Genomic DNA, 25,758 nt, shown 5'->3' on the forward strand with positions numbered 1-25,758 from the left:
GGCAAACACCCTACCACTGTGCTATCGCTCCTGGAGTTTTACGTTTTTTATGCTTTTTGAGGCATAACTGATAGTACTTGGGGGTTTGTCCAGGTTCTGTTCTCAATGGCTGCTCCCAGCAATAGAAAACTGGGTTACACGTGGTGCCAGGGATTCAACTCAGGCCTCCTGCATACAATGCAGGCGCCCTTCCCAAATGTATACTTCTAATGAGAGGTAAATATGATTGTCTTCTTTCATTAAAAATATAAATTATATATCTAGATATATTAAGAGTTTGAAATTTTTACTTTGATCATGCCATATTCCTATATCAAGTAGAATATATAAATTCAAAGATAAACTAGAATGACTCTAAGGAGAAATATAACTCCTGAACTATTTCAGTAATAAAAACGAATAATCTATTGATATATTGAACAAAATAATTGTACTTAAAAAAAACATGATATTTGATCTCAGTAAAATTGACCCACAAAAATGCATGTATATTGGGGGTATGGTGCCGCCTCCAGGTCATTCTGTACCTGTGAGGCGAGTGCATCAGGAGCCTGATGGAGCCTTCAGACTTCCAGATACCCCAAAATTGCTGCTGTGCCTTTAAGCAGACCCCAAAAACTTGGGGCAAAGTTTACCAAGAAAGTAAACAGCCAAAAGTTAGGTATGTGGGAGACACACCCACAAACCACCTCCGGCTCAGCTATATAATTGGAGGCATGGTCTCTCTGGTTCCTGATTGAACTGCTTAATAGCCATGATCCCAGAGACTCAGAACAAATCTCGAAACCCAGCAGCTTTTGGCAGAAATGTGTCCGGTCCCTGCAGTAGGTTACTGGTGCTGGGCCAACCCAGGTGGGAATAGGTTTTGTGCCTTGGCCTGTTCCCCTGGCGGCCCAGTGGCCGCCATCCTCTAGAGGCCACTGGACAGTCAGGTATAGGCCCCCAGTGACGAGACACGCAGGGCCTCACGGGATGGGGATAGAGGCAGGCCTGTCCTCCCCACCCCAACGAGACCCTAAGTCATTGCCCACGATCAGCCTCTCTGGCTCTTGATCAAGCTGCTTAATGGTCATGATCCCAGAGACTCAGAAACAAATCTCAAAACTCAGTGGCTTTTGGCAGAAACACATCTGGACCCTGCGGTAGGTTATTGTCGCCAGGCCACCCCAGGGAGGAAAGGGTGTTGTCCCTCCACCTGCTCCCCCTTGGCGGCTCGGTGGCCGTCATCCTCCAGAGGCTATTGGACAGTCAGGTCTGGGCCCACAGTGACGAAACTTGTTGGGCCTCACAGGATGGGGTTGGAGCCTGTCCTGGTCTCCGCGTCCCAAGGAGACCCCAAGTCATCGCCCATGAACGGCCTCTCTGGCTCCTCATCAAGCTGCTCAGAGACTCAGTAGCAAATCTCAAAACCCAGTGGCTTTTGGCAGAAATCCCTCCAGATTTAAGTGCTAAAATTTTGGAATTTCAAAATCACATGGCCCTACCACAGCCACAGGACATCATATGTCATTCATAACCAGCAATAGAACAAAAATTGTCTACTGTTGCCTTTTCAGCAGATCTGAGTGTTGGGGTAAAATCTCAATAATGGTGGGTCTGGTGTCCAAATATTGAATGTGATCAAAGTAGAGAGAGAGTAATGTGGAAACCATCTGCCCCACAGGTAGGGGGAGGGTATGGGATGGGAGTATGCTGGGGTTTTTGGTGGTGGAGAATGGTCACTGGTGAAGGTACAGGTGTTTCATCATATGATCAAGATTTAGACCCAAAAGCTTTGTAACTGTTCTCATGGTGATTCAATAAATAAAATTATAAAAAATGAAAAAAATGTAAGGTGTAGTTCATGCACAATTCAATCAGCTAATCAGTGGCTGAATAAATAGCAGTACTCGTACATTAAAAAAAATTCATGTATACAAAATTCTGTCACTGTCACTGTCACTATCCTCCCATTGTTCATCAATTTTCTCAAGCGGGCCCAGTAACATTGTGAGACTTGTTGTTACTGTGTTTGGCATATTGAAGACGTCACGGGGAGCTTGCCAGGCTTTGCCGTGCATGAGATAGCACAGCGGTAGGGTGTTTGCCTTGCACGCAGCCAACATGGCCGACCCAAGTTCGATTCCTCCGCCCCTCTCGGAGAGCCCGGCAAGCTACCGAGAGTATCTTGTCCTCATGGCAGAGCCTGGCAAGCTCCCCATGACGTATTCGATATGCCAAACACAGTAACAACAAAGTCTCCAATGGAGACGTTACTGGGCCCGCTCGAGCAAATCGATGATCAACAGGAGGGCCTTTACTTACTTTTTTTACTTTAGTAATTGTGTCAAAACCGATCCAAATTTACACTTTAAACATGTCTGGTTTACAGTAAATAAATTTTACCCAAATAACACTGTTTCTTTAAGATGTAAAAAAAATCACAAGTTGCTTTTCTCATTAAGTAAAAATATATGGGATAACAGGTGTATGAAGATGATTAATAAGAACAAAGATTCAAATGTATCCTTCTCTGATTCCATATTAACAAGACATTGATCAAAATGATGGGACTTAAGTAGCTGTCAAAAAGGAAAGGAGAAAGAAGATGGCGAGAAAGGAGAGAGACATAAATTATGACCAATGGGGACACACGTGTTAACTTTTTAATGATGCACACCTGATAGTTTTATAATGTTATAGTGCATTGTTATACTGAATAAAAAGCATACAAAATGAATAAAGTGATTTAAATGGCCAAAATAGACTTACTTTTTCTCCCACATATAGAGACTGTAACATTATTGTGTGACTCAACTAGATGATGGAGTTTCACAGATTGCTGAAAAAAAAAGAGAAAACAGAAAAAATAAAGATTTTCCACTTGAGGTTGAAGCTCAGATTTTTTCAGTACAGTGAGTCAACTGAAAAGTCAGTATGTGGTTTTAAACAAGAGAATTCTCAGCATGTTCTAGCCTCTCATAGATTTTTTTATAGCCACTAATTTGGGCTCAGTACTTTAAATGATAAACAACAAGAATTTTCATCATTCAAAATACTTTTTTGGATCTAAAAAGCTTCAAAAAGGTAAGGTAAGGTAAGGTAAAGGCCCTCCCGTTGATCGTCGATTTGCTCGAGCGGGCCCAGTAACGTCTCCATTGGAGACTTTGTTGTTACTGTGTCTGGCATATCGAATACTCTCGGTAGCTTGCCGGGCTCTCCGAGAGGGGCAGAGGAATCGAACTCGGGTCGGCCATGTTGGCCGCTTGTAAAGCGAACGCCCTACCCGCTGTGCTATATCAAATAGCTAATCTATAATTTTACGAGGAGGTGGGATCCTGCAATTTTCTCAGAGTATGTGTTTTTTTAATTTGTGAACTATGTGGGATATCTAAGATAACTGATTAAAGAGAGAGCAAAATTTTAAATGCAATAAACTCTATCTAATCATATATTTATTGAGAAATTATTGTGTCCAATGCTATCTATCTTGGTTTGGGGAGAGGTGGGTTTTTGAGTATGTTTATTTTATTTTGTCATTTAAGGGCTGGAGTGTAGCACAGCGGTAGGGCATTTGCCTTGCGCGCAGCTGGCCCAGCTGAGCCGGATTCAATTCCTCCGCCCCTCTCGGAGAGCCCGGCAAGCTACAGAGAGTATCTTGCCCGCACGGCAAAGCCTGGCAAGCCACTCGTGACGTATTCAATATGCTAAACACAATAACAACAAGTCTCACAATGGAGATGTTACTGGGCCCGCTCGAGCAAACCAATGAACAACAGGAAGACCATGACCGTGACTGTTGTCATTTAAAACATTCCCTAAACCTCTTAGCTTCAAATCATTTATAAATCTGATTAACATGCCCTAATAATTATTATTATAACAATATAAGGTCAAAAAGTGTATCTATCATTACCTCATTCTTTTATTCATTTATGCATTCACTCAACATTTATTGAACATTCTACATGCCAAAAATTATTTCATGTGATGAGTATAGAATGAACAGTCAAAGAGTTACAATTCTTAACATTAAAAAAATTTACAAACTATGGGGGAAAATACATTTAATAAAGTAATAGCATACATAAATGTATCAATATCAGTAATAAGAAGGAAAAACATATATTTTGGGAACATAACAAATTGAACTGATAAAAACTTTTCGAAAGTATTGAGATGGAATCAAATAGTAGGTTTTTTTTTTTAATAGTGAGACATCATGAGGTACAGTTGCAAACTTACACATTTTTGTGCTTGGGTTTCAATTATACAATGATCAAATACCCATCCCTCCACCAGTGCCTATTTCCCACCACCACGGATCCCAGTATCCCTCCCACCCCCCATTCCCCCCTATCCCACCCTGCCTCTGTGGCAGGGCATTCCCTTTTGTTCTCTCTCTCTCAAATAGTAGGTTTTATCTATTAGTCTGGGACTCAGAAAGAACTTTAGTATGTAAAAGTACGTCAAATTGAAATTGTTAGCATCTACACCTATAGAAATCATCATATGCAGCTATAAGAATAATGAAGAATCACTTTACACATATAAAGGACCCTAAGGACATTTTATTACTATTAATAATAAAGCAGATTTAATTTTTTCAAGTGAGTCACCTTAAGATACATAGTTACAAAGCTGTTCATGATCAGGCTTCAGTCATACAATGATCCAACACCCATCTCTCCACCAGTGTGCCATTTCTCATCTAAGGTAGATTTTTTAAAAAATGTAATTATGCTCCTCTTTACATAGGAATAAAAAGATGTCTAACTTGTATTTACCTGATTTGTCTAAAATATTTTTTTGAAGATGTGTAAAAAACTAATGAGTGGGTCTAAAAATGGAGTGGAGAGAAAGGTGAAGTTGTATATAGACATAGCATGCATTTCCAAACCACTGCTATATTGATACACCCATTTTTAATGCATATAGAGAATAATCAAGAAAGAGAATGAGGAGTGTGCTGTCACTGAATTTAAGGGAAAGAGGACACCAAATCAAGCAGAGGGATAACTGGAATGGTTATGGAAGTCCATAAAGTAGAAAGATATCCACTATGGGAGGAAGACCACAGAACCAGCAAACGGGCTAGAAAGATAATACAATGAATAATGCACTTGTCTTGCTTGAACACGCCCAACCCAGGTTCAAATCCTGGCACCCCTTATGGTCACCCAAAAGCCCTGAGCAAGCCAGGTGTGGCCTAAAGCCACATACAAACAAATATATAAAATCAGCAAACAAAAGTTCAACCACACAATAAAAATTAATGAAAGACATGGAACATGATTTAAAGTATACGAAATACATCTAGCTTTAAACATGAGCAAATACTCAGCTCATAAAAGAAAACAAGTCATTATAGTTATGAAATTCTATACCTATTTATAATGAGAGATGAAGAAAATAATACCTATCCATTTTTCAGAGGACTATCAACTGCTATTGTTGTTTAAAGAACTGTTTGATATATCTATTGAAATAATATACCTATGTTATTGAGTCATTTGAAGTGTAGAAATTTTACATCTCCATCAATAGATAAGCCTATATATCTTTGTTTGGGCTATATCCATAACCGTCAACACTGTCCTCCCATTGTTCATCGATTTTGCTCTAGCAGGCCCAGTAATGTCTCCATTTTGAGACTTCTTGTTACTGTGTTTGGCATATCGAATATGTCACAGGTAACTTGCCAGGCTTTGCTGTGCGGGCAAGATACTCTCAGTAGCTTGCCAGGCTCTCCGAGAGGGGCGGAGAAATCGAACCCAGCTCGGCTGGGCTGGCTGCGCGCAAGGCAAACGCCCTACCACTGTGCTATCACTCCAGCCCATATACCCAGCCCAGATCCAAAACTAATGAAATATAAATTATATTACTTACAGTGTCTTTATATTCATAAATATCTGTGGATGTGTGACAAGGTAAGCCATGTAAAATTCTCAATGCAGTATTGTCTTAATAGCAAAAGACTAACAACCTAACTATTCAACCACATACGGTTTTGAAATTTTAACACATCTAAAAAAATATTATTAGGTAAAAATTGTAAGTACAGAAATATATACACATTATACTTCCATTAATGTAAAACTGATGCATATTGTTTGATATTTTTGATATATAGATTATATGGCTCAACTGAACGCCTCTTAAAACTCTGATAGACAAATCAAAATGAATTAAATACCTCAATATTAAATCTGAATACAGAAATTATTATGAGGAACACAGGCATAACACTTCATGACATTGAAGTTAGAGATATCTCCAAGGATTTAAAACCACTGGCCAGTCAAATGAAAGTAAAGATAAACAAATGGAACTACAGCAAACCAAGAAACTTCTGCAAAAAAGACACTGACCAAAATGAAGACATCTCACAGACTGGGAGAAAATATTTACCCACCACTCACCTGATAAGGGACTAATATCCAAGATACATAAACCAATTAGAACTTTAAGAGAAAAAATTTTTATGCCTATCAAAAAATAGACAAGGAGAGCACAGAAAATTTCTCAAAGAAGACAGACAGACAGCCAGGAGCCATACAAAAAGTGCTCTGTACCACATATCAGCCCGGTCCTCCCGTTGTTCATCGATTTGCTCGAGCGGGCCCAGTAACGTCTCCATCATGAGACTTGTTGTTACTGTGTTTGGCATATTGAGTACGTCTTGGGTAGCTTGCCAGGCTCTGCCATGCGGGCGAGATACTCTCAGTAGCTTGCCGGGCTCTCCGAGAGGGGCGGAGGAATTGATCTCAGGTCGGCCATGTTGGCTGCATGCAAGGCAAATGCACTACCGCTGTGCTATCGCTCCAGCCCATATCAGGGAAACGTAAATTAAAACAATAATGAGTTATCTCATGAGTTAGACTGACACACATCACAAAGAACAGAAGCAACCAATGTTGGCATGAATGTGGAGGAAAGAGGTTACTCATTGACAGATGGCCGGGATGCTGACTAGTCCAGCCCTTTTGAAAAACAATATGGACACTTCTCAAAAATCTAGGAATTGAGCTTCCATATGACACAGAATTACACTTCTTGACATCTACCCAAAGGGACCCATACAGCAAAGAGACTTAACATTTATTAATATACCTGCACCAAAAAAAGAGGCATCAAAATGTATAAAGCAGTCACTAACAAGATTGAAGAGAGACAATGATAGCAACACAATAGTAGTAGGAACTTGAACACATCACTCTCAACAACGGACATATTAACCTGATGGAAAACTGATAAGGAAACAAAACCTTTAATGAGAAGTTGGAAAAGTCTGGGTAAAGAGACATTACAGGGTTCTCCACCTTCAAAAAGCTGAATGCACATGTGAACAACTTGCTACGCAAAACAAATATTTAAGTAACTTGCTTTATATATCAACTTGATTCACAGATAAAGTAACTAGAGAAAGAATAGCAATGTTCTCCAAGGACAATAAGAAAGAAAATAACAAAAATTTAAGCAGAAATGAATGAAATAGAAAATAGGGAGACAATACAAAAGATCAATAATACCAAGAACTAGTTATTTGAAAATTAATCAGACTAACAAATCCATAGTTAGATTCATGAAAAGAAAAAAAATCTATTAAATGTGATAAGAAATGAAAGGGCAGGAATGATAACATACCACAGAAATACAAAAGGTCATCAGAGACTACTATGAGCAATTCTATTCCATTAAATAGGAGAGCATATTAAATAGGAAGGCACAATTTTTCAGAATCATACCTTCTTAAATTGATTCAGAACGAAATTGAAAGCCTGATAAGACCAATTAAAAGCAAAGAAATTGAAGTAGCCAAAAGTCTGTCCTAAAACAAAAGCCAAGGTGCATGTTAGTTTATTAGTAAGTTCTACTAATCTTTTAAAGTTGACTTATTATCTATACTTCTTAGCCTCCTTCTAAAAAATTGAGAAAACCGGAATTTTTCTAAACAGTGTTTATGAGGCTAATATGGTTTATGATTACCAAATGTTTATAGAGACATCACACACAAAATAGAAAATTGCAAACCAATATTCCTTATAAAGCATAGAGGCAAATATCTTCAACAAAATCACTATCACTATCACTATAATTCCGTTGTACATCAATTTGCTCAAGAGGGTGCCAGTAATGTCTCCATTCGTCCCTGTCACATACTAGTGTGGCCTAATGGCATATTGGGGGCTCTTTCAGGGTCAGGGGAAAGAGGACCATCATTATTACTATTTTTGGCATATCGAGTATGCGACAGGTAGCTTGCCAGGCTCTGCTGTGTGGGTGGGATATTCTCGGTAGCTTGCCAGGCTCTCTGAGAGGGATGGAGGCTTTTGGAGCAGCCTCTAATCACCTTTACAGGTGTTCCCAGTCAGGTATATATGTGGGCTGGATACTCTCGGTAGCCTGCCGGGTTCTCTGAGAGTGAGAACTAGACAATAAGAGGTCTCGAGGCCGCGAATGCGGCCATGCACTTCCAGGAGCTTGGTTTTATAGTCTCTGGACTTTGACCGTTGATGGCAGTTGGTGGATGTAACTGTCTAGCTACTGGAAGATGGGAGGATGTGGGTGGAGGAGGCTCAGTCCTGAACCGAGCAGGCTTGGAGATCTCAGCCCCGGGTCCCACACCTGGGTTCCTCTGCCAGTTCCTTCACGCATGAGGCTCATCTGAGCATGTGGAGAGTGGTCTTAGCATGGCTGTGGCTGCGTCCCAGAGGTCTTCAGCTGCCAGGGCTCTGCTCGGGACAGAGAGGGAAACTCAAACCACCCCCCTTCAAGAGGCCCCAGTGAGGACATCCAGGCATGGGGGCAGAAGACTCTGCATTGTTCTCTTCCAGAAGCTTGGTTTTATAGTCTCTGGATCTTGGCCATTGATGGGGTTACACAGCAGTTGGTGGGTGTAACTGTCTAGCTACTGGAAGATGGGAGATCTGGGTGGAAGAGGCCCAGTCCCAAACCAAGCAGGTTCAACCAAATAGTGAACCAAAATTCAACAAAAGGAATAATGCATGATAACCAAGTGAAAATGTTTCTGGGAATGCAAGGATGGTTCTGCCAAAACTAATCAATCAACATATACCACACAAGCAAAAGTAAAGATTAAAAATCAGGTGACTTTATTAGTAGATGCCCAGAAAGCTTCTTACTAAATTTAAAATACACTTATGATAAAACTCGCAGTGACATAGAAATCAGAGGAGCTTGTTTGGGCAAAGGGCCTGCCTTGCAAGTATGAGGAAGTAAGTTTGAAGCCCAGCACCAATTCATAGGTACTGAGAGAAATGCCAGCATCACAACCAGGTGTGTGAACCTCAGTCATTACAAGAACAAACATGGGCGGGAATGAGAATTAACCTTTTATTTTTTAACATAAGAATGTCTATCTTCAAAATAATATTTTTCAACATAATATTTGAAGTTCTAGATAGCACCGTTAGGCAAAGAAATAAGGGGGGAGATTCAAGTTGGAAAAGAAATTAAACATAAGTACATTATGTAGATAATGTACATAGAAAATCCTAAAAAAATAAAATTACCTACAATATTGAAAACAATAAAACATGCAGAGAAGTGACAAGCTACAAATTCAAAATACAAAGATTGGTTACATTTCTGTATAAAAACTAACAGAAAAAATATTTTGAAATTCTATTTACTTTTGCATCAAAAATATAAGTACTTACAAATCAGTTTAACAAAGGATGAGAAAGACATATACATCAAAAACCAAGTTGTTATTAAAAAATAAACAGGAAATGAGAAAGTACCCTATTTTCATAGATTGGAAGAAGATTTAAAAAATAAGTTTTTTTTAACATGACCATCCTATCTCCGAAGCATTCTGCAAATTCAGTAAGATCCCATCAAAATTTCCCTGTCCTTTTTCAGAAACATAGAAAAAATACTTCTAAAATTTGCATGTAATCACAAAACCACACAAGTGGCCAACATAATCATAAGAAGAAATGAATAAAGTTACTCTAAAACTATAGTAACCAAATCGGTGTACTAATGGAATAAATTTGAACATTTCATATTAATGGAATAAAATTGAACACTTAGACAAATGGAATAAACTTGAGAACCTATAAATAAATCTCAGATATACAGACAGTTAATTTATAACCGAAGAACAAAGCATAAATGAATTTAAAAAGCCTCTTCAATAATGTTATTGAGAAAACTGGTTAGCCTTGTGGGAAAAAATGAAATTAAATGACTATCTCACAATATGCACAAAAGTTAACTTAAAGCAGATTCAAAATTAAGATCTTAGGCTTAAATTCATAAAAGAAAATCCATATAAAAAAGTAGACAAAAAACACTCCATAAAATTGGCATCAGAGGTGTCTTCTATGATTAAATTCCATTGGCAAGGAAAATAAAACTTAATGGGATTACATCAAACTGCACTGTGAAAGAAATGATCGCTAAAACAAAATAACTTCCTAATGAATGGGATAAAATGTTTGCATGCCATACAAAAGACTTGACAAAGACTAATATCCAAAGTATACAAAGAACTCACGAAATGCAGCACTAGAAAAATAAACAATTCATCAAAAAATAGAACAGCTGAAGAGACACTTCTCCAAGGAGGACAGACAAATTGCCAGTAGGCACATGAGAAAGTGTTCTTCATCACTGACTGCCAGAGAAATGCAAATAAAAACAACAATGAGCTATCACCTCACAGTATAGAGAAAGAATGGTCGCGTCATGAAACTACAAACATCAATGGGAGGGCGAGGCGAAGAAATTCTCATCTGCTGTTGGAGGACATGCAAGTTGTATTTCATGTCAAACCACTATGGAAACTGGAGAGATTTAATTTAAAAAATTAAATATAACTATGATATGATCCAGCAATTCCACTAGAAAGTTCTAAGTACCCACCCCCAGGAGCACAAAAATATTAATTTGAAAAGATAGATGCATAGCTAGCTTCACTTCAGCACTATTTTAACAGCCAAGATCTGGAAATAACCCAAATGCTCACATACAAATGAGTGGATAAAGAAATTGCAGCACATGCGTACAAATAGACTACTACTCAGCTGTGAGAAAAGAGAGTCTCGCCTTTTGCTGCAACATGCATAGAACTGGGTGGAGGGAGGGGGAATGTCATACTAATAAAATAAGTCAGAAAGAGAAGAGAAAAATAACAGATGGCCTCATCTGTGAAGTAGATAGTACCCAAGGAAAGCAAACCCTTAGACTCTCAGAACAGAATTTAATTAATACCTTAGGTGGACAGGAAAGGGCCTACAGATAATGGTGGAGGAATATTGGTGCTTTGGTAGAAGGTGTGGTGTGTTCATATTTCATAAAACATAAAAATTTGGAAGCAGCAGAAACAGTACCAGAGGTAAAGCACTTGCCTTGCACCTATTCAAACTGGGTATGATCCCTGAGCACAGAGCCAGGAGTAATCCCTGAGCACAGCTGGGTGTGACTCAAAACAAAAGCAAAATATACCTCCACCTCCCGCCCCTCCTCCATCATCTAAAATCTATCATTCTCCCATTGTTTTCACTTATTCTCAAGGAGCAATTCTGAATATTCTTCTGACTGGTCTGTCTGAGTAAGCTAAAGAGAGAGGAGAAATACTCTGAAAGCTTAGAAAACATTCACCAGCAAGGAAAGAGGACTAACACTTGGACTATAGTGCAAAATATTTTGGAATCACTTATTATAGAGGAGACAATGACTGTTCATTCCCTGATTCTCCTCTCTGACAAAATTTCAATACAGTCTTTATTGCCTCCCTTCTGAGATAATGGGGTTGGTGGAAAAACTCACCTCTCTGAGATCATACACAGTCAAAGCTATGGAAATGACCGACATGATGACAATGGCCAAGGCATATTCCTTATAGTCTTCACTAAACCATAGACAGACACTGAAGAGTTGAAATATGTAAAACGGATTTAAAACCTGTTGGCAGACATAAAAGCAGAAGACAAGAGAGATATTTAGACTTCACATTTAGCTATTCATTGATTTGTTTGCTTTCAGAATCATCTCTATGTCATAAATCATCCCACACAATATTCTTACTCTTTTTATTCAGCATTTGTCATACCATTGCACTAAGCAACTTCACTTGAAGTTACTCATGTTACTCATTTAATTCTTACAACTGCCTTATTAACCAGACATGATTCATTATCTTCATGGTAAAGATGAAGAAATCAAGTGAGTCTTAGATCTTGAGAAAGTTGTCCCAGGTCACACACAGGTTAATGTCATCAAAACTTGAACCCAGGCAATTTTGCCCCAGGGAATTTAAAATCTCTGCTTTCACTTTTTGACTTACAAAGTCATGTCTCATATGATTATCATGCTAACTGCAGTAGCGGTGTAAGGAATAACTATCATCTCCAGTTTACAATTACTGCCTCCAGAAGGATGAAGCATTAATTTGGATTTAGAAAGTTAAAATGCTTTGTAGTCTATTATCCCCTCAGACACAGCAACTACCATATGTATCCATTAAGTAGCATAGGCTGATGGATGAGTTGAAGACTGTATTTTCTCATAAGTGAAAAACCTAAGCTGAGCATGTTAAAACCATAATTGAGCATCTAGAACATCGTAGGAGAAAGCAGAGATGAACTGCAACAGTTTAATTCTGTATTGGTTAAAAACATCGTCTGTCTTTACTCCATACCCAGTTCTTCTCAGATAATTTCTGACTAAAACAGATACAGTAATCCTTGCCTCTGGTTCAGAAAGAAGCACACAAAACTTTCTCTTATCAATTTATTTTGCTTGCTCTCCTGTCTGCAAGCTTGTTTTTAAAAAAAATATTGAGAAAGTACCTAGAGTTCAGCAGGCATTCTTTTTTATTTTTTTTATTTTTGGCACTTTATCTGACATGGTTTCCCTTGTATCACTGTAACCAAAGTGGCATTTTTTTAATCTAAGAAATAAGGAGAAGTGAAGGTGAATTTAATGGTGGAGGAGGCAGGGGAACAGTGTATATCTATGTTATTGTAGTGTTGTTATAGTACTATAAGATGAAAAATAAGTCCAGTTTAAAAAGGAGAAATTCACCTAGCAATAATGGCAAAATCTTTCCTTCCCACATTAATTTGGGAATATTGAACGTATATTGCTCTTGTATAATTTTGAAGTTCAGAAAATTTTATATGTGATCTATAAGAAAAGGAGTAAAGCTTTTAAATTTTAATTTCAAAAACTCAAAACAGGCTAAGAAGCATAGCATTACAAAAGAAAGAAGCAATATGTTCATTCAATTCTTGAAGGACAAAGAGATCCACCAGCATCCTATCTTAAACTGAATCAATGCAAAATTTGGACTCCAAGGGAAAAAAAAGTGAAAAACTGGTCAGAGAAAAACATGCTTCAAATTGTTTTTAGAATATTCAAAATGACAATTACTTATTGGCATGTAACATTCTTGATCACTTGACTTGCCTGAATGTCTTTTATTTTCTACAAAGCATGAAGGGAAAATACTGATTACCTCCTTGATGAGCAGTTTCCAGATTGGTGTGATTTCAACATCAATAGTGTTAGGTCCACATATTAACCTCCTAAAAGGAGAAGTGACAGATCACTCAGTTACTATTAGTCAAAACCAAACTCACTTCTCACCCATTTAAAAAACGTGTCTATCCCACATTTTTTTCTCAACTACAGTATAAGTGTAATTCTCTCTTGTTACAAAACGTGATCATCCTTGCCAGAATAATTTGGAAGGAAGGGTTCCAGGTACCAAAACTACAAATATGATTCATTATTACATAGATTAAACTAGAGTTTAATCACTTCACTTAATCACTTAACTTCCCGTTAGTCATCGATTTGCTCGAGCAGGCGCCAGTAACATCTCCATTTGTCCCTGTCGCGTGCTAGTGTAGCCCAATAGCATCTGTTCGCTCCAGGAACATGAAGGGCCTCAAACCGATCGTTCATGATCTTGACGAAGAAGTCTGACCATCTGGTAGTTGGGCGGCCACGCGGTCTTTTGACATCCCGTGGAATCCAGTCGGTAACAGCTCTAGTCCAGCGGTCGTCTTTAAATCTCATTATGTGACCAGCCCATCTGATTTTCGACACCTTGGCAAATGAGACAGCGTCCCTGATTCTTGATCGTCGACAGATGTCAGAACTCCGGATTCTTTCTCTCATATGAGTGAAACGTGATATTCCAAGCATAGCTCTTTCTATTCTTCTTTGGGAGACCTGAATAGCGTTCTCATCTTGTTTGCGTAGGGCCCAGGTCTCTGAGGCATATGTTAATGCAGGAAGAACAGTGGAATCAAAGAGATGTGCCCAGAGCCGGAGGTTCTTCATCCTCTTAGCTATTTCTTCGACGTTCTTGAAGGCATTCCAAGCTGCTCTTTTCCTCCTGCGCAGCTCGGGTGCCAGGTCATTTGTCATGTTGACCTCTCGACCTAGGTAGACATAGCTGTTGCATTCAGAGATGGTCGTTCCGTTGAGAGTGAATGGGGCGTCAGGAACAAGGCTGTTTCTCATAAACATTGTCTTCGTAAGATTCAGCTGTAGTCCTACCTTTCCACACTCACGGTCAAAGTCGGCCAGCATTTGTGCCGCTTGGCTGATGTTTGGTGTTATTAAAACAATGTCATCAGCAAAGCGGAGGTGGTGTAGTTGCCGACCATCTATCTTCACTCCCATTCCTTCCCATTCCAGTCGTCGCATGATGTTCTCGAGGGTGGCACTGAAGAGTTTCGGTGAAATGGTATCACCCTGCCACACCCCTCTCTTGACATCAACGATCACTTCTTTGTAGAATGGTGAGATCCTGGTAGTGAATCCGCAATACAGCTCACGGAGGACCCTGATGTATTGGGCTTGAATGCCCTGATTGGCTAGGGCTTCAATGACCACTTCCGTCTCAACAGAATCAAAGGCCTTCTTTAAATCAATGAACGTTAAACAGAGCGGCATCTTGAACTCCCGAGAAACCTCAATGAGTTTACTGAGTTTACTCAATGAATTACTAGAGTTTACTGAGGCCTAAATATTTCCTTGTTTTAATTCAGGCATTTAATACTAGCCACGGTCTCATAAAAGTAGTTTCATAGGTGGTACTTTCTAACTCTCTTTCCCCAACTTTGGTGCCTTAGATGTGGAATGGAAGGATTATTACAATAGGGAATAGTGTGACTGTATTCCTATGACTATTCAGTTCTGGGAGGTCACAAGATTTATTTTAATGCGAGATATTGGTTCCCAAAAAGAGTTCTTTACACATTTATTCAGCCCTTTGAAAACTCAGGAATGTTTCTTTGATTATGCAGAGCAATGATCCTTAATATCCCTGTTGATAATATGCACCATTACTTTCTGTGTATCTTTCACATAAACTTCAGTGTAAATAGTTTGACAGAATGTATTGACGCGATGCTGCTCAAACTTCAAAGATCACTTGGTGTTCTTGTAAAGATTTTAATTCAGTAGTGTTAAGGTATGGTCTGATTCTATGCATGTAACAGATAATGAAAATGAGAATGAGTAAAGTGCCCAAGTCGTAGAAACAGGACCAGCAGTGCAGTCTTTATAAAGGATAAATTACTCACAGACACAGCATATTGGGACCAGCCTCCTTACATTCAATCCAGTGCCCTTCCAAAACCTTGTTTTTCCACCCAGAAATTGACTTGAAATTGTGAAGCTTTGTCTTGCATAATATTCTTCTATTATCATTTAACTATATCATTTTATTGTTATAAATATATTTTCTGTTAGTCAGAACTAGCTTAACCTTGGGGGAAAGAATGTAGCTCAATGATAGAGTGCTAACCTAGTATACACGAGACTCTGGGTTCAATTCCAAGTGCAGTAAAAATAAATAAATAAATAAATAAATAAATCGCACACCTGGCTTCACTTTAATAACCTTGAAGAGTATTGCGTTGAGTAAAAGAGAACACTAAATCTGGGGTCAGAAATATAAGACTGAGTCCTTACTCTATCACTACCCATCTGTGTGACCTTGGTCATATTGTTAAACCACTCTGAGTCTCAGATTTCTCATCTGTCACATTAGGATAATGGGCAAATCTTTTCTACCATCCCCAGAAAGATTCAGTGGAGAAGTGAGAACATGTATGTGAGAGTGTCTAATTGATTAACAGTAAATAGAATATTGCAATGTTTTCTGATACTGTTAAGAAGTACTGGGTGCTCGCTCTCTCACTTTCTCTCTCTGTGTGTCTGTCTCTCTCCCTCTCTCTCTGTCTCTCTCTGTGTCTCTCTCTCAGGCTAAAAGTAATATGGTAAGACTCCTTTCGTGCTGATGAAGATAATAATTTGCATGGTACCTAATCTCTTGTTCTTCTCTTGTTAGACCCGATCCAAATTTTAGATGTATCTTGGCAGAACTAAGCCAGTCTTCCAAAGAGCTAGAATAATAATAATGAGAAAAACATGTTTAGCATAATGAAAACTGAGATACTATTTCTCTTCTTTGAACAACAATTGTAAAATACTTACCCAATTTTCTGGAACTGTCCTTCTAAGTTGTTCCAAACATATCTTATTTTCTGCACTTTTATATACCTCACCTGAAAAATAAAAGATATTCAGAAAGTCTCAAATTTGAGGTTTAATAAATACACAGCCTTTAATGGCTTAAGATGCATTTGTTGAAGAAGTAAAAATAGAGCTCCATTACACTTACTTAATATTTTGTTTCTAACATAGCCTACCCTTTCCTATTACACATAAAAGAAGATATTATTAAATTGTATCATGGGCCTACTATATATAAAAATATATTAATTAAATAATTTCTGCATTTAACCTAACAAGAAAATAAAACATATTACAAAAACACAGAAAATTATGCCATGCAGTTCATTTGTACATAATATATATATATATACAATATTGTAAAACACACTATACTATAATACCATGGAAATGACAGATGCATCTTCCCTTTATGCAATCCTATGTGCTTGGATGAGTTTTATAAAATTGTGTCAGATAGACAATGGACCTTCAGAATAGCCTTAGAGAAGAGGACAACCTTCTCTTCAATAAAAGATTAGGCTGGCAGTAGGCACAAGAAGAGAGAGAGCAGTTATTGCAAGAAAACATGACCCAGGAAGTGAAGGGCAAAGGTGATAGCAGTGGAAATGGATTTTTGCTTCATATTTCTTCAAGTAAATTTTTATATATATATTTCCATTAACTGATAAGCTATCCACCAAGAGAAACTGTATGACTGTCAGATTTTTCTGGAGTAATCTCTGTAAATTCAGTTTATTCCTTGGAACAAATGGGTCAGCTTTAAAAAGTACTGATGAGTCAGAGCGAAAGTACAGCAGGTATGGCGCCTTGCATGAGGATGACCTGGGTTCAATTCCCGACATTACATATGGTCCCCCAAGCTCCACAAGGTGTGATCTTGAATGTAAAGCCACGAGTAAACCCTGAGCTCTGTTGGGTATAGCCCCAAAATGAACAAACAAAAAAATTCTGATGTCTGGGTCGCACAACAGAGAGTCACTGATTTTATTTGATTGGAGTGTTGACTGGGAATAAATATTTTTTAAGCCTCAATTAATTCTAATGTGCAGCTGAAGTTGAGATACAGCATTTAAGATTTTCTTTTATGGTAATTCTGATCACTGTGTCCTTGAGAAATTCAGCTAAATTTCTCTTGGCCCTTCCATTGCCTCATGAATAAATTAAAGCAATTAGATTACTTCCAAGTTTCACTGCAGTTCCTCTGATTATGATGCAGATCTTTGAATGTTATAGTTCATATAACCATTAGATAAAAATCTCAAACCTTCACATAGCTGGCTCATGAAAAGTGAATATGTTATTTTGTAAATAAGTCAATGAATGCTTTGTACAACCACATGTTAACTTGAAATCAAGCTTAAAAGCCTAGCTTCTAAAACTTGGGTTACCTCAGATGAATCTCTGCTCTGTTTAAATAAATGTGTGAACGCACACACACGCACACACACACACACACATACACACACACATAGTACCAAGTATTAAATTGGTGTATATCTTACTTTCTTGAAATGATTTGTTTTAATTAAGTTGACTAAAAAGTAACTTGAAATGTAGGTATGATTTTCCTATTGATGTTCCGTAAAAGACTAGAGTCAATTTCCACTAGGAATTAGAGAAGAAAGAGTACCTATAAAGACACCAGCATGTGGTTCCTCTAGAAATTTCAAGGTTTTTGTCTCATATTTCATGGAAACAATAATAGTATAAAAGGAAGGTGACTTCCTTGCAGGTGGTCAACCTTAGTTTGATCCTCATCACCTCAGCACTCAGACCCTCATAGGGTCACCATATTGTCCACTAAGCACCACCAGAAGTGTTGCCTGAACACAGAGCCAGGGGTACGCCCCGAGCACAGCCAGGTTTGGCCCAATTTTTAAAATCTTTTCCTTTCCAGTATTCTCAGCAGTTTTGCAAATACTATGACTATAAGCACAACAGCTGTTTATTGAGTATTTAGGGACTTTTCATATATACCGTCAGTTTTTTTCATCATCATTTGCTAGAATAAATAATAATTTCAGCTTCACTTTTCCTGTGAAGTTCATTTTGAGTAATTAATTTGTCCAAGATAACACCAACTAAAAAACAAAACTGGAATTTGAACCCAAGTCCATCTGGCTCCAAAGTTCAGTTTCTTGAAAAATGTGGAGCAAGTCTCAGAAGGTGGTCTGAAAGTATCATAACTTTCAGGATTCAAAATGTATCAAGTGATGGGGCTGGGGAGATAGCACAGCGGGTAGGGCATTTGCCTTGCACTGGCCGACCCCGGATCGATTCCCAGCATCCCATATGGTCCCCTGAGCACTCCCATGAGTAACTCCTGAGTGCAGAGCCAGGAGTAACCCCTGTGCATCACCCAAAAAGCAAAAAAACAAAACAAAACAAAACAAAATGTATCAAGTGAGTGCTGCCAACTTTATTAATTCTGTTGCTTAAAAAGTCCATGTTAGAGGCTGGGAGCTAGTACAGTGTGATTGCCTTGCATGCAGCTGACCCCGGTTTAATCCCCAGCATGCCACATGCTCCCCCAACCCCCACCAGGAGTTATCTCTGAGTGCAGAGCCAGGAGTAAGTCCTGAACACAGTTGGCTTGGCTCAAAGACAAACAAACAAAATATTCATGTTGGAACAATGGTAAAAGAAAAACCATGGTACAATGTGAGAGTGAGAGAACCTCTACTAAGAGACCAAAACCATAAACTGAGATTAGAAAATCTATAAAACAATGCATCATCAGATGAAGGCATTGATAATCTAGGAAAAAAATAAAGGCACTGTTAAGCTTTTGTTCAGGCAGAATATGGAAAGTTCTAACAAATGCTGGAGCCATTTCTCACAAAGGGAGGTGACCCCATTTGGAGACCTATGAAACATCTTTAAAATTCCCCTAGCAAGGAAGATCTCTGCTTATTTTACAGCACATGTCACTACAGAAGCTGCGGACACTGGTAAATGGATAATGATTATACTATTTGCACAAAGTGGAGTTTATTTGCCTATTTCCAGGAACTTCACACCAGGAAAGAGTAATTTAGAAATCAAGGCTCTATTGTTTGATCAACTTCATCTTTCTGCTCAGAATCAAGAAGCTTCCCCTCCCCCTGGTTTCCTGTTCTTTGTTTCTTGTTGGAACCCCTATATAAGAATATTCTGTTTTACTGCTGAAGCACTGGGATTCAGTTTTGTATGCAACTCTGTAAGACAGTCCTTAGAGTACATGTTTGTGAGTGTGACTACAGTTCTTTGCTACTGTCTCCAAACTCCTCCTCAATGGTCCTGAATAGTTATTATCTTGGTAGTGCCATTATACTATGAGGCCTCCAATTTGAATAAAAGCGTGGGTCCTTTTATATGACTATACATTTGGCCCTTGAACAACATGAGCCTGAACTATGCAGGTCCACATATATGAAAATTTTTTAATTCCCAGGGTTACACATTTATGGATTCTTGAATTTATTATTATGAATTATTAACTACTTAATTATAATTTATTAAATAAACAAAATGTGTTGAGAGACAGAGTTCTTGGAAAGCTCTGACATCCAGGTTGACATAATAAATTCAAGAATTCATGGATTCAACCAAGCACAAGAATTGAATGGCTGAATCCTTAGATGAGGATGTGGAATCCACAGATTATATGGAGGGAACTCTATGCTATTCAGATATATCTTCAACTCAGGGGGCTAGGGGAAGGATAGTACCATGAATTACTGTGGATTTTAAGAGTCAACTAAGGTTCACAAATCATAAAACTATCAATCTTCCCATTTAAGTTTCTCAATAGCACCGAGAAATGGGTGAAGGAGTTAACATTCTTATTTTTCAATGGAAAAGTTAAGGTTCAGAGCCATGGGATATCTAACAACCCAATTTCCCTACCAACCTGGACTTCAGAGCTTTCCAAGACCTCTGGGACTCAACACATTTTGTTTATTTGGGCACTTCTTCATTTATCTCTTCACATATTTGATTTAATGCAATTAAAAATGCTGAAAATCACTAATGCTCTGAGATCATTTTATTATGCTAATGTGGAACTCTAACTTCTGAATGTGGGTGACCATTTAAGCGATTACCTCTCTTGGTTTTGCCAGTTAATATGGTAGTAGGTGATAACAGTAAACAAAATACTCAATGATTCACTTTTATTATTTTTTAAAACTGAGCTGAGCTCATAAAGCTCATTTGAAAAACTATCTACCCATGTATGAATTTAGTGAAAATTGCCTGCCTTTAAAAATATTTCAATAAAAATATTAGCAAGTCATAATTCAAGTGGCACTAAATTAATATGGTGAGGAGAAAGTGAATTATGTTTGAAAGGATTCACAGTAAGTTCTTTTACTTAGCAGACTCCAAGGACAGTCCTGAGTGAATAGTTTCACTTTAAGATAAATAACTACATAGATTATAATACAGGGAATAATGCTACTAAGGACTAATATTTACTGAGCATCCATCAGCACTGTATCAATCTCTGTAGAACTAATTTCTGAATTTCATCAATTAATGAAGCATTTCAGTGAAATGGTATCACCCTACTGAACCCTTCTCTTGACATCGATGATCACTTCCTTTTAGAATGGTGATATCCTGGTAGTGAATCCCTAATACAGTTCTTGGAGGATCCTGATGTATTGAGTTTGAATGCCCTGTTTGGCTAGGGCTTTGATGACTGCTTCCTTCTCAACAGAATCAAAGGCCTTCTTTAAATCAATGAATGTTAGACAGAGCGGCATCTTGAACTCCTGAGAAACCTCAATGCACTTGGTTACCATGTGGATATGGTCCATCGTGCTGAATCCTTTTCAGAACCCAGCTTGCTCGCATGGTTGTCCTTCATCTAGTGTTCTGTCAGGCAGATTGGGTGATAGTTGCCAATGTCATGGATGTCTCCCTTCTTGTACAGTAGAACAGTCCTGCTGGTTTTCCACTGGGACGGAACCTTGCATTCAGACAGGTAGCATGTGAAGAGCCAAGCCAGTGTGTTAAGTACTGACTGCAGGTTCTTCAGGTGTTCAGGTCTGACCTTGTCTGAGCTGGGTGCTGTTCGCTTCTTTACTGACAAAATGGCATGTTGCATTTTGGAAGGGAAAACGTTGGAAACGACATATCAATCCTGCAGAATTTGGTATGTGGGCAGGTGGACGTGGCTATCGAAGAGATCTGAGCAGAAATCATGGATAATCTTCTCCATTGCCCTCTGGAAGATGTGATAGACCCATTAGGACGTTGGAAGACAGTCATCTTGGTCTTGTAGTTGGTGAAGAGAGGCAGGCATTGGGAATGCTTTTCCAGGCTTTTGCCACATCAGCTAGCAAGTGATGATCAAATGATCATAAATTAATGATCATTATTACCATGATTTAATTAAACATATAGAAAACTGAGGCCCAGAGCAATCTGGCAATTGACAGAGACTGCACCACTTAGAAGGAATGAAGCTGATATTTGCACTAAGCTTTGTGCTGTTCCAGAATGCATATTCATTGAATGTTCCATCTTCTCTGTTGAAACTTGACACTGAATATCTGTCTTTGGGAGGAAAAGTGAACTGTTTCCAACATCTGCCAAAAGAATGAAGGTTCTTACCTTTAGGTCTGGCTTTCTTATGGCTCTATTAATGATACACTCCTCGTCTGTAATGACAGGGTGGTCAGGAGTGAGTCCACATGTGCCATGCAGTGATGATAGGGAAATCCACATTACCTTTTTCCAAGAGTAAGTCTGAAATTCATCCTGAGGAAATAGACATCAAAACCCCATGAAACTGAGAGAACTCATCGGGCTAACATTCAGCTTGAAAAAAGCATCACTTTAATACAATCCTATAAGTTCTTGGCATTAATCAACATCCTAGACAAAATAATTTGCCTCTGAAAGCTTGCAGAGGGTCTTGAGGGAATGCCAACCACCTTCCTTAGTACTAGAGAATCTGGTTGGAATAAGAAACACATATAAAATAGTTCAGTGTTTCCCTATTATGACCTCCCCCTCCAACCCAGAAGGACTACTACCATGCGTATAATTTCACAGAAAAACTAACAAGTATTACAAAGGGTTTCTGTGGGTCTCTGAATCAGGTCCATGAAACCACCCTGGTCTTTCCAGGCTTAATTTGAGTTCCACTACTTCCAGATAGTCCTTTGAACTCCTTCTCGCTGAAAGGGGAAATGCCACTATTTTTAAATTCCAAAAGATTCTAAGAGTCACTCTCATGCTTCTAACCATTGTCTGCCTTAAATTTTCTTAGTTCTGATAGACTATCTCGAAGGTAGGATGATATTTTATGAAGTAAAAAAGGGAATTGGAGCTGAAGCAATAGTACAGTGGGAGGGGGCTAGCCTTGCATGCTGCTGACAGCATCCATCCCCCACAACTCATAAAGTTCCACCAGCCCAACCCCCTCCCTTGTCGCGAATAATTCCTGAATGTAGAGCCAGGAGTAACCCCTGAGCACTATCAGATGTGGCTCCAAAACAAAAACACAACAATGACAACAAAAGAAATAAAGGGACTGTAATCTGCTTGGTGAATGTGATGATTGGATAGGAGGAGAGTCTGAATCCCTAGATTAAATGGTCCTGAAAGTAACCGTCAAGCTGTTAACACAGGTTAGAAGAAGGCAATTTCTTTCATGACCCCAATTTCAAGAGTTTCCCTTGCCAGTGCTCAGGTGACATTACTAGAATAAAGCTCAAAGAGCACTGAATCGCATCCCAGGTGCCACAACATTCTCCATAGCAGCCGCGGTTGTTATTCGCTTGAAGGGGTAAGTGTTGTATAAAATTCACTTGGCTGCATGGTCAGCTTCAGGAGTTAGGAAGAATGAGAAGGAGAATCAAGCCTGAGAACAATTTGATGCTTAGGGAAAACAGGCTGTGTGTTATTTGAACTGTCTCTACCACAATCACTGTTACCTAGAGGAGTGTCCAGTACCACCAAAGGCTGAGGAGACACAGTAACAATTATTATGGCTAAGTCCATTATTGTGATTTTCGTCAAGAGACAGACCCTGAACATCTTTGCTTCTGCAGCTTTGTTTACCTAGAACACAAATCCTCGTCTTTGTGTTTATAAAATAAAATCTTTTTTTTGACTGGATGCTAACTGTCCTAGCTCAAAATTCACACCACGGGAACCTTGATATCTTTAGGTGATAGTTCCTCTAAAGCATCAGAGTACTTAGAATTTTTACCACATTCTACCTCATAGCATTGCCCTTGGCCTGTCCAACTTATCACTCCTCTTGGACTGTGGATAGGAAATGAGTCTGGTGAACATCTCTTGCTCCAGTCAGGACTAGCACAGATTCTAAGAGAGAGATGAGAAAGACACAGACAGAGAGAAATACAGAGGTGAAAGAGAGGGAAGCAAACAAAAAAGTGGGCAGGGAAGAGAAAGACAATAGAAATTTGAAAGTTAAGTAATCCATTTTAAAAACAAACAAAATCAGCTATTACTCTCATTTCGAAAAAAATGAAATCAAATCAAAACCAATCTGTATGGTGTTTGTTTCAGACCCTGAGGTGAAATGAAATGGCTTAATTTCCAATTTTAGCATTGAACTGAGCCACGGAATGAGTTGAGCACTGTGCTGAGATACTGAACAATTAGCATGCTCTGGTGGAGTAAGTACCTGCTCACTAGAACACACCTTCACATCGCACAGTATCATGTAGCTTTACATTGACCACATGAAAGGGGGCTTTGTTAGAAGAAAAAATTTGAGTTGCTAACACAACAATAATAAAAATCAGGGGTCAGGGAGATGACTCATACAGAGGGCTAGAGTGCGTGCTTTGCATGTGGAGTCCTGGGTCTACCAAGCACCTGGCCAGGAACAGCCCTCTATCCACTGTGCATATGGACCTCCTGAATCCCTCTCTCAAAGACAAATAAAGGGGCCAGAGATAGATAAGGCACCTGTCTTGCATGTGGCTGACCCAGGTTCAATCCCCACTACCCTATATGGTCCCCTGAGTCCATGAGGAATGATCTCTAGGCACAGAGCCAGGAATAATCCCTGAAAAGCCAAAAAAATTAATAACAAATTACGTTATGGGGCTGGAACATAATACAGAAACTAGAGCATTTTCTTTGCACACAGTTGACCTGGGTTCAAGCCCTGGTATGCCATACGGTCCTCCAAGCACCATCAGGGGTTATCCCTGAGTGCAGAGCCAGGAGAAACCCCTGAGCATTGCTGGAGGGGATCAAAAAACAACAATAATAATAATAATAATAATAATCAATGTTAGTATTTGACATTATATTCTAGGCACATAGTATGGCCTATACATTATTTTATGTATCACTCAAGAACCTTATGAAGTAGTTATTGTTCATTATTCTCCCTATTTTATAAGTAAGGTTGCTATAATATAATAGGGAATAACTTGGCAAGGATTTGAGTTCCACCTCCCACATCTAGCGGCCCCATACTCTTAACCTCTTATTTACATTTGTTTAAAAACGTGGTCTGATTGGACAGCCATTTTTATGTGCAGCCTAAATAATGACTACCAAAGAACAAAGTTTCAATAGAAATCTTGGTAAGCTACTGTTATTTGTGGTAAATAGAAACAGATCTTCTAAAAGCATCACCAAGGCCAGAGATTTTCCGTCATCCAGTCAGGGTAATTGGAAGATAGCTTGATTTTCTTATGGTTATTGAGTGGTTTATATATATATTTTAAATTCATCCATTGCTTTTGTTTATGCTCACAATTTTCCAAACTCCAAGCAGGATCATCTCTACTTTGAATATGAACATTTTAGTCAGAAGGGCTAAAAACAAAGCAATGAACCCTGAGGCCAGACCCCACTGCCAATCTTGAATTCTTTTTTTAGTTTCAAACTAGTTTCAATTAGTTATCCGCAGTCTCACAATCTCTGCTTTCTGAAAATCTAATTGTTAAAATCAAACTGTCATCCTTGGCCCTGGGTGACAATAAGCAGACTTCAAGATGACAAAACCAAGAAAGAGAAAGGCACTCTGGATCTTTGGAACACCCAACCATTCAAAAAACAGACAAAAAGAGGGACATATATAGAATGACTGCATTCATTTGTGGGATCTAAAAATAAAGTATAAAACTAATATCCAAAGCCAGGGAAAATGGGCCAGGAAGACTGGTCAGAAGTTGGAAATGACCACAAGGGTGAGGGGGGTGGAGAGTGGTTAAGATAGAGGAGGGTCCATAATGACATTAGTTGGAAATGATCACTCTGGAC

General features: G+C 38.7%; 1 protein-coding gene across 1 annotated transcript in view; it reads right to left on the reverse strand.

Moving 5' to 3' along the window:
• The window catches only part of ATP13A4 (ATPase 13A4), a 158,174-nt gene that overhangs the window by 80,897 nt on the left and 51,519 nt on the right, over positions 1-25,758 (reverse strand). The window contains exons 3-8 of the mRNA XM_056121961.1: positions 22,114-22,260; positions 16,471-16,541; positions 16,299-16,379; positions 13,472-13,541; positions 11,782-11,916; positions 2,752-2,821 (exon numbers count right to left, since the gene is read on the reverse strand). Coding sequence (XP_055977936.1) covers positions 2,752-2,821; positions 11,782-11,916; positions 13,472-13,541; positions 16,299-16,379; positions 16,471-16,541; positions 22,114-22,260 — 574 coding nt within the window. The remainder of the gene's footprint in view (positions 1-2,751; positions 2,822-11,781; positions 11,917-13,471; positions 13,542-16,298; positions 16,380-16,470; positions 16,542-22,113; positions 22,261-25,758) is intronic.

Source organism: Sorex fumeus, unplaced genomic scaffold, assembly GCF_029834395.1.
Source record: "Sorex fumeus unplaced genomic scaffold, SorFum_2.1 ptg000044l, whole genome shotgun sequence".
Classification (NCBI taxonomy): Eukaryota; Metazoa; Chordata; class Mammalia; order Eulipotyphla; family Soricidae; genus Sorex; species Sorex fumeus.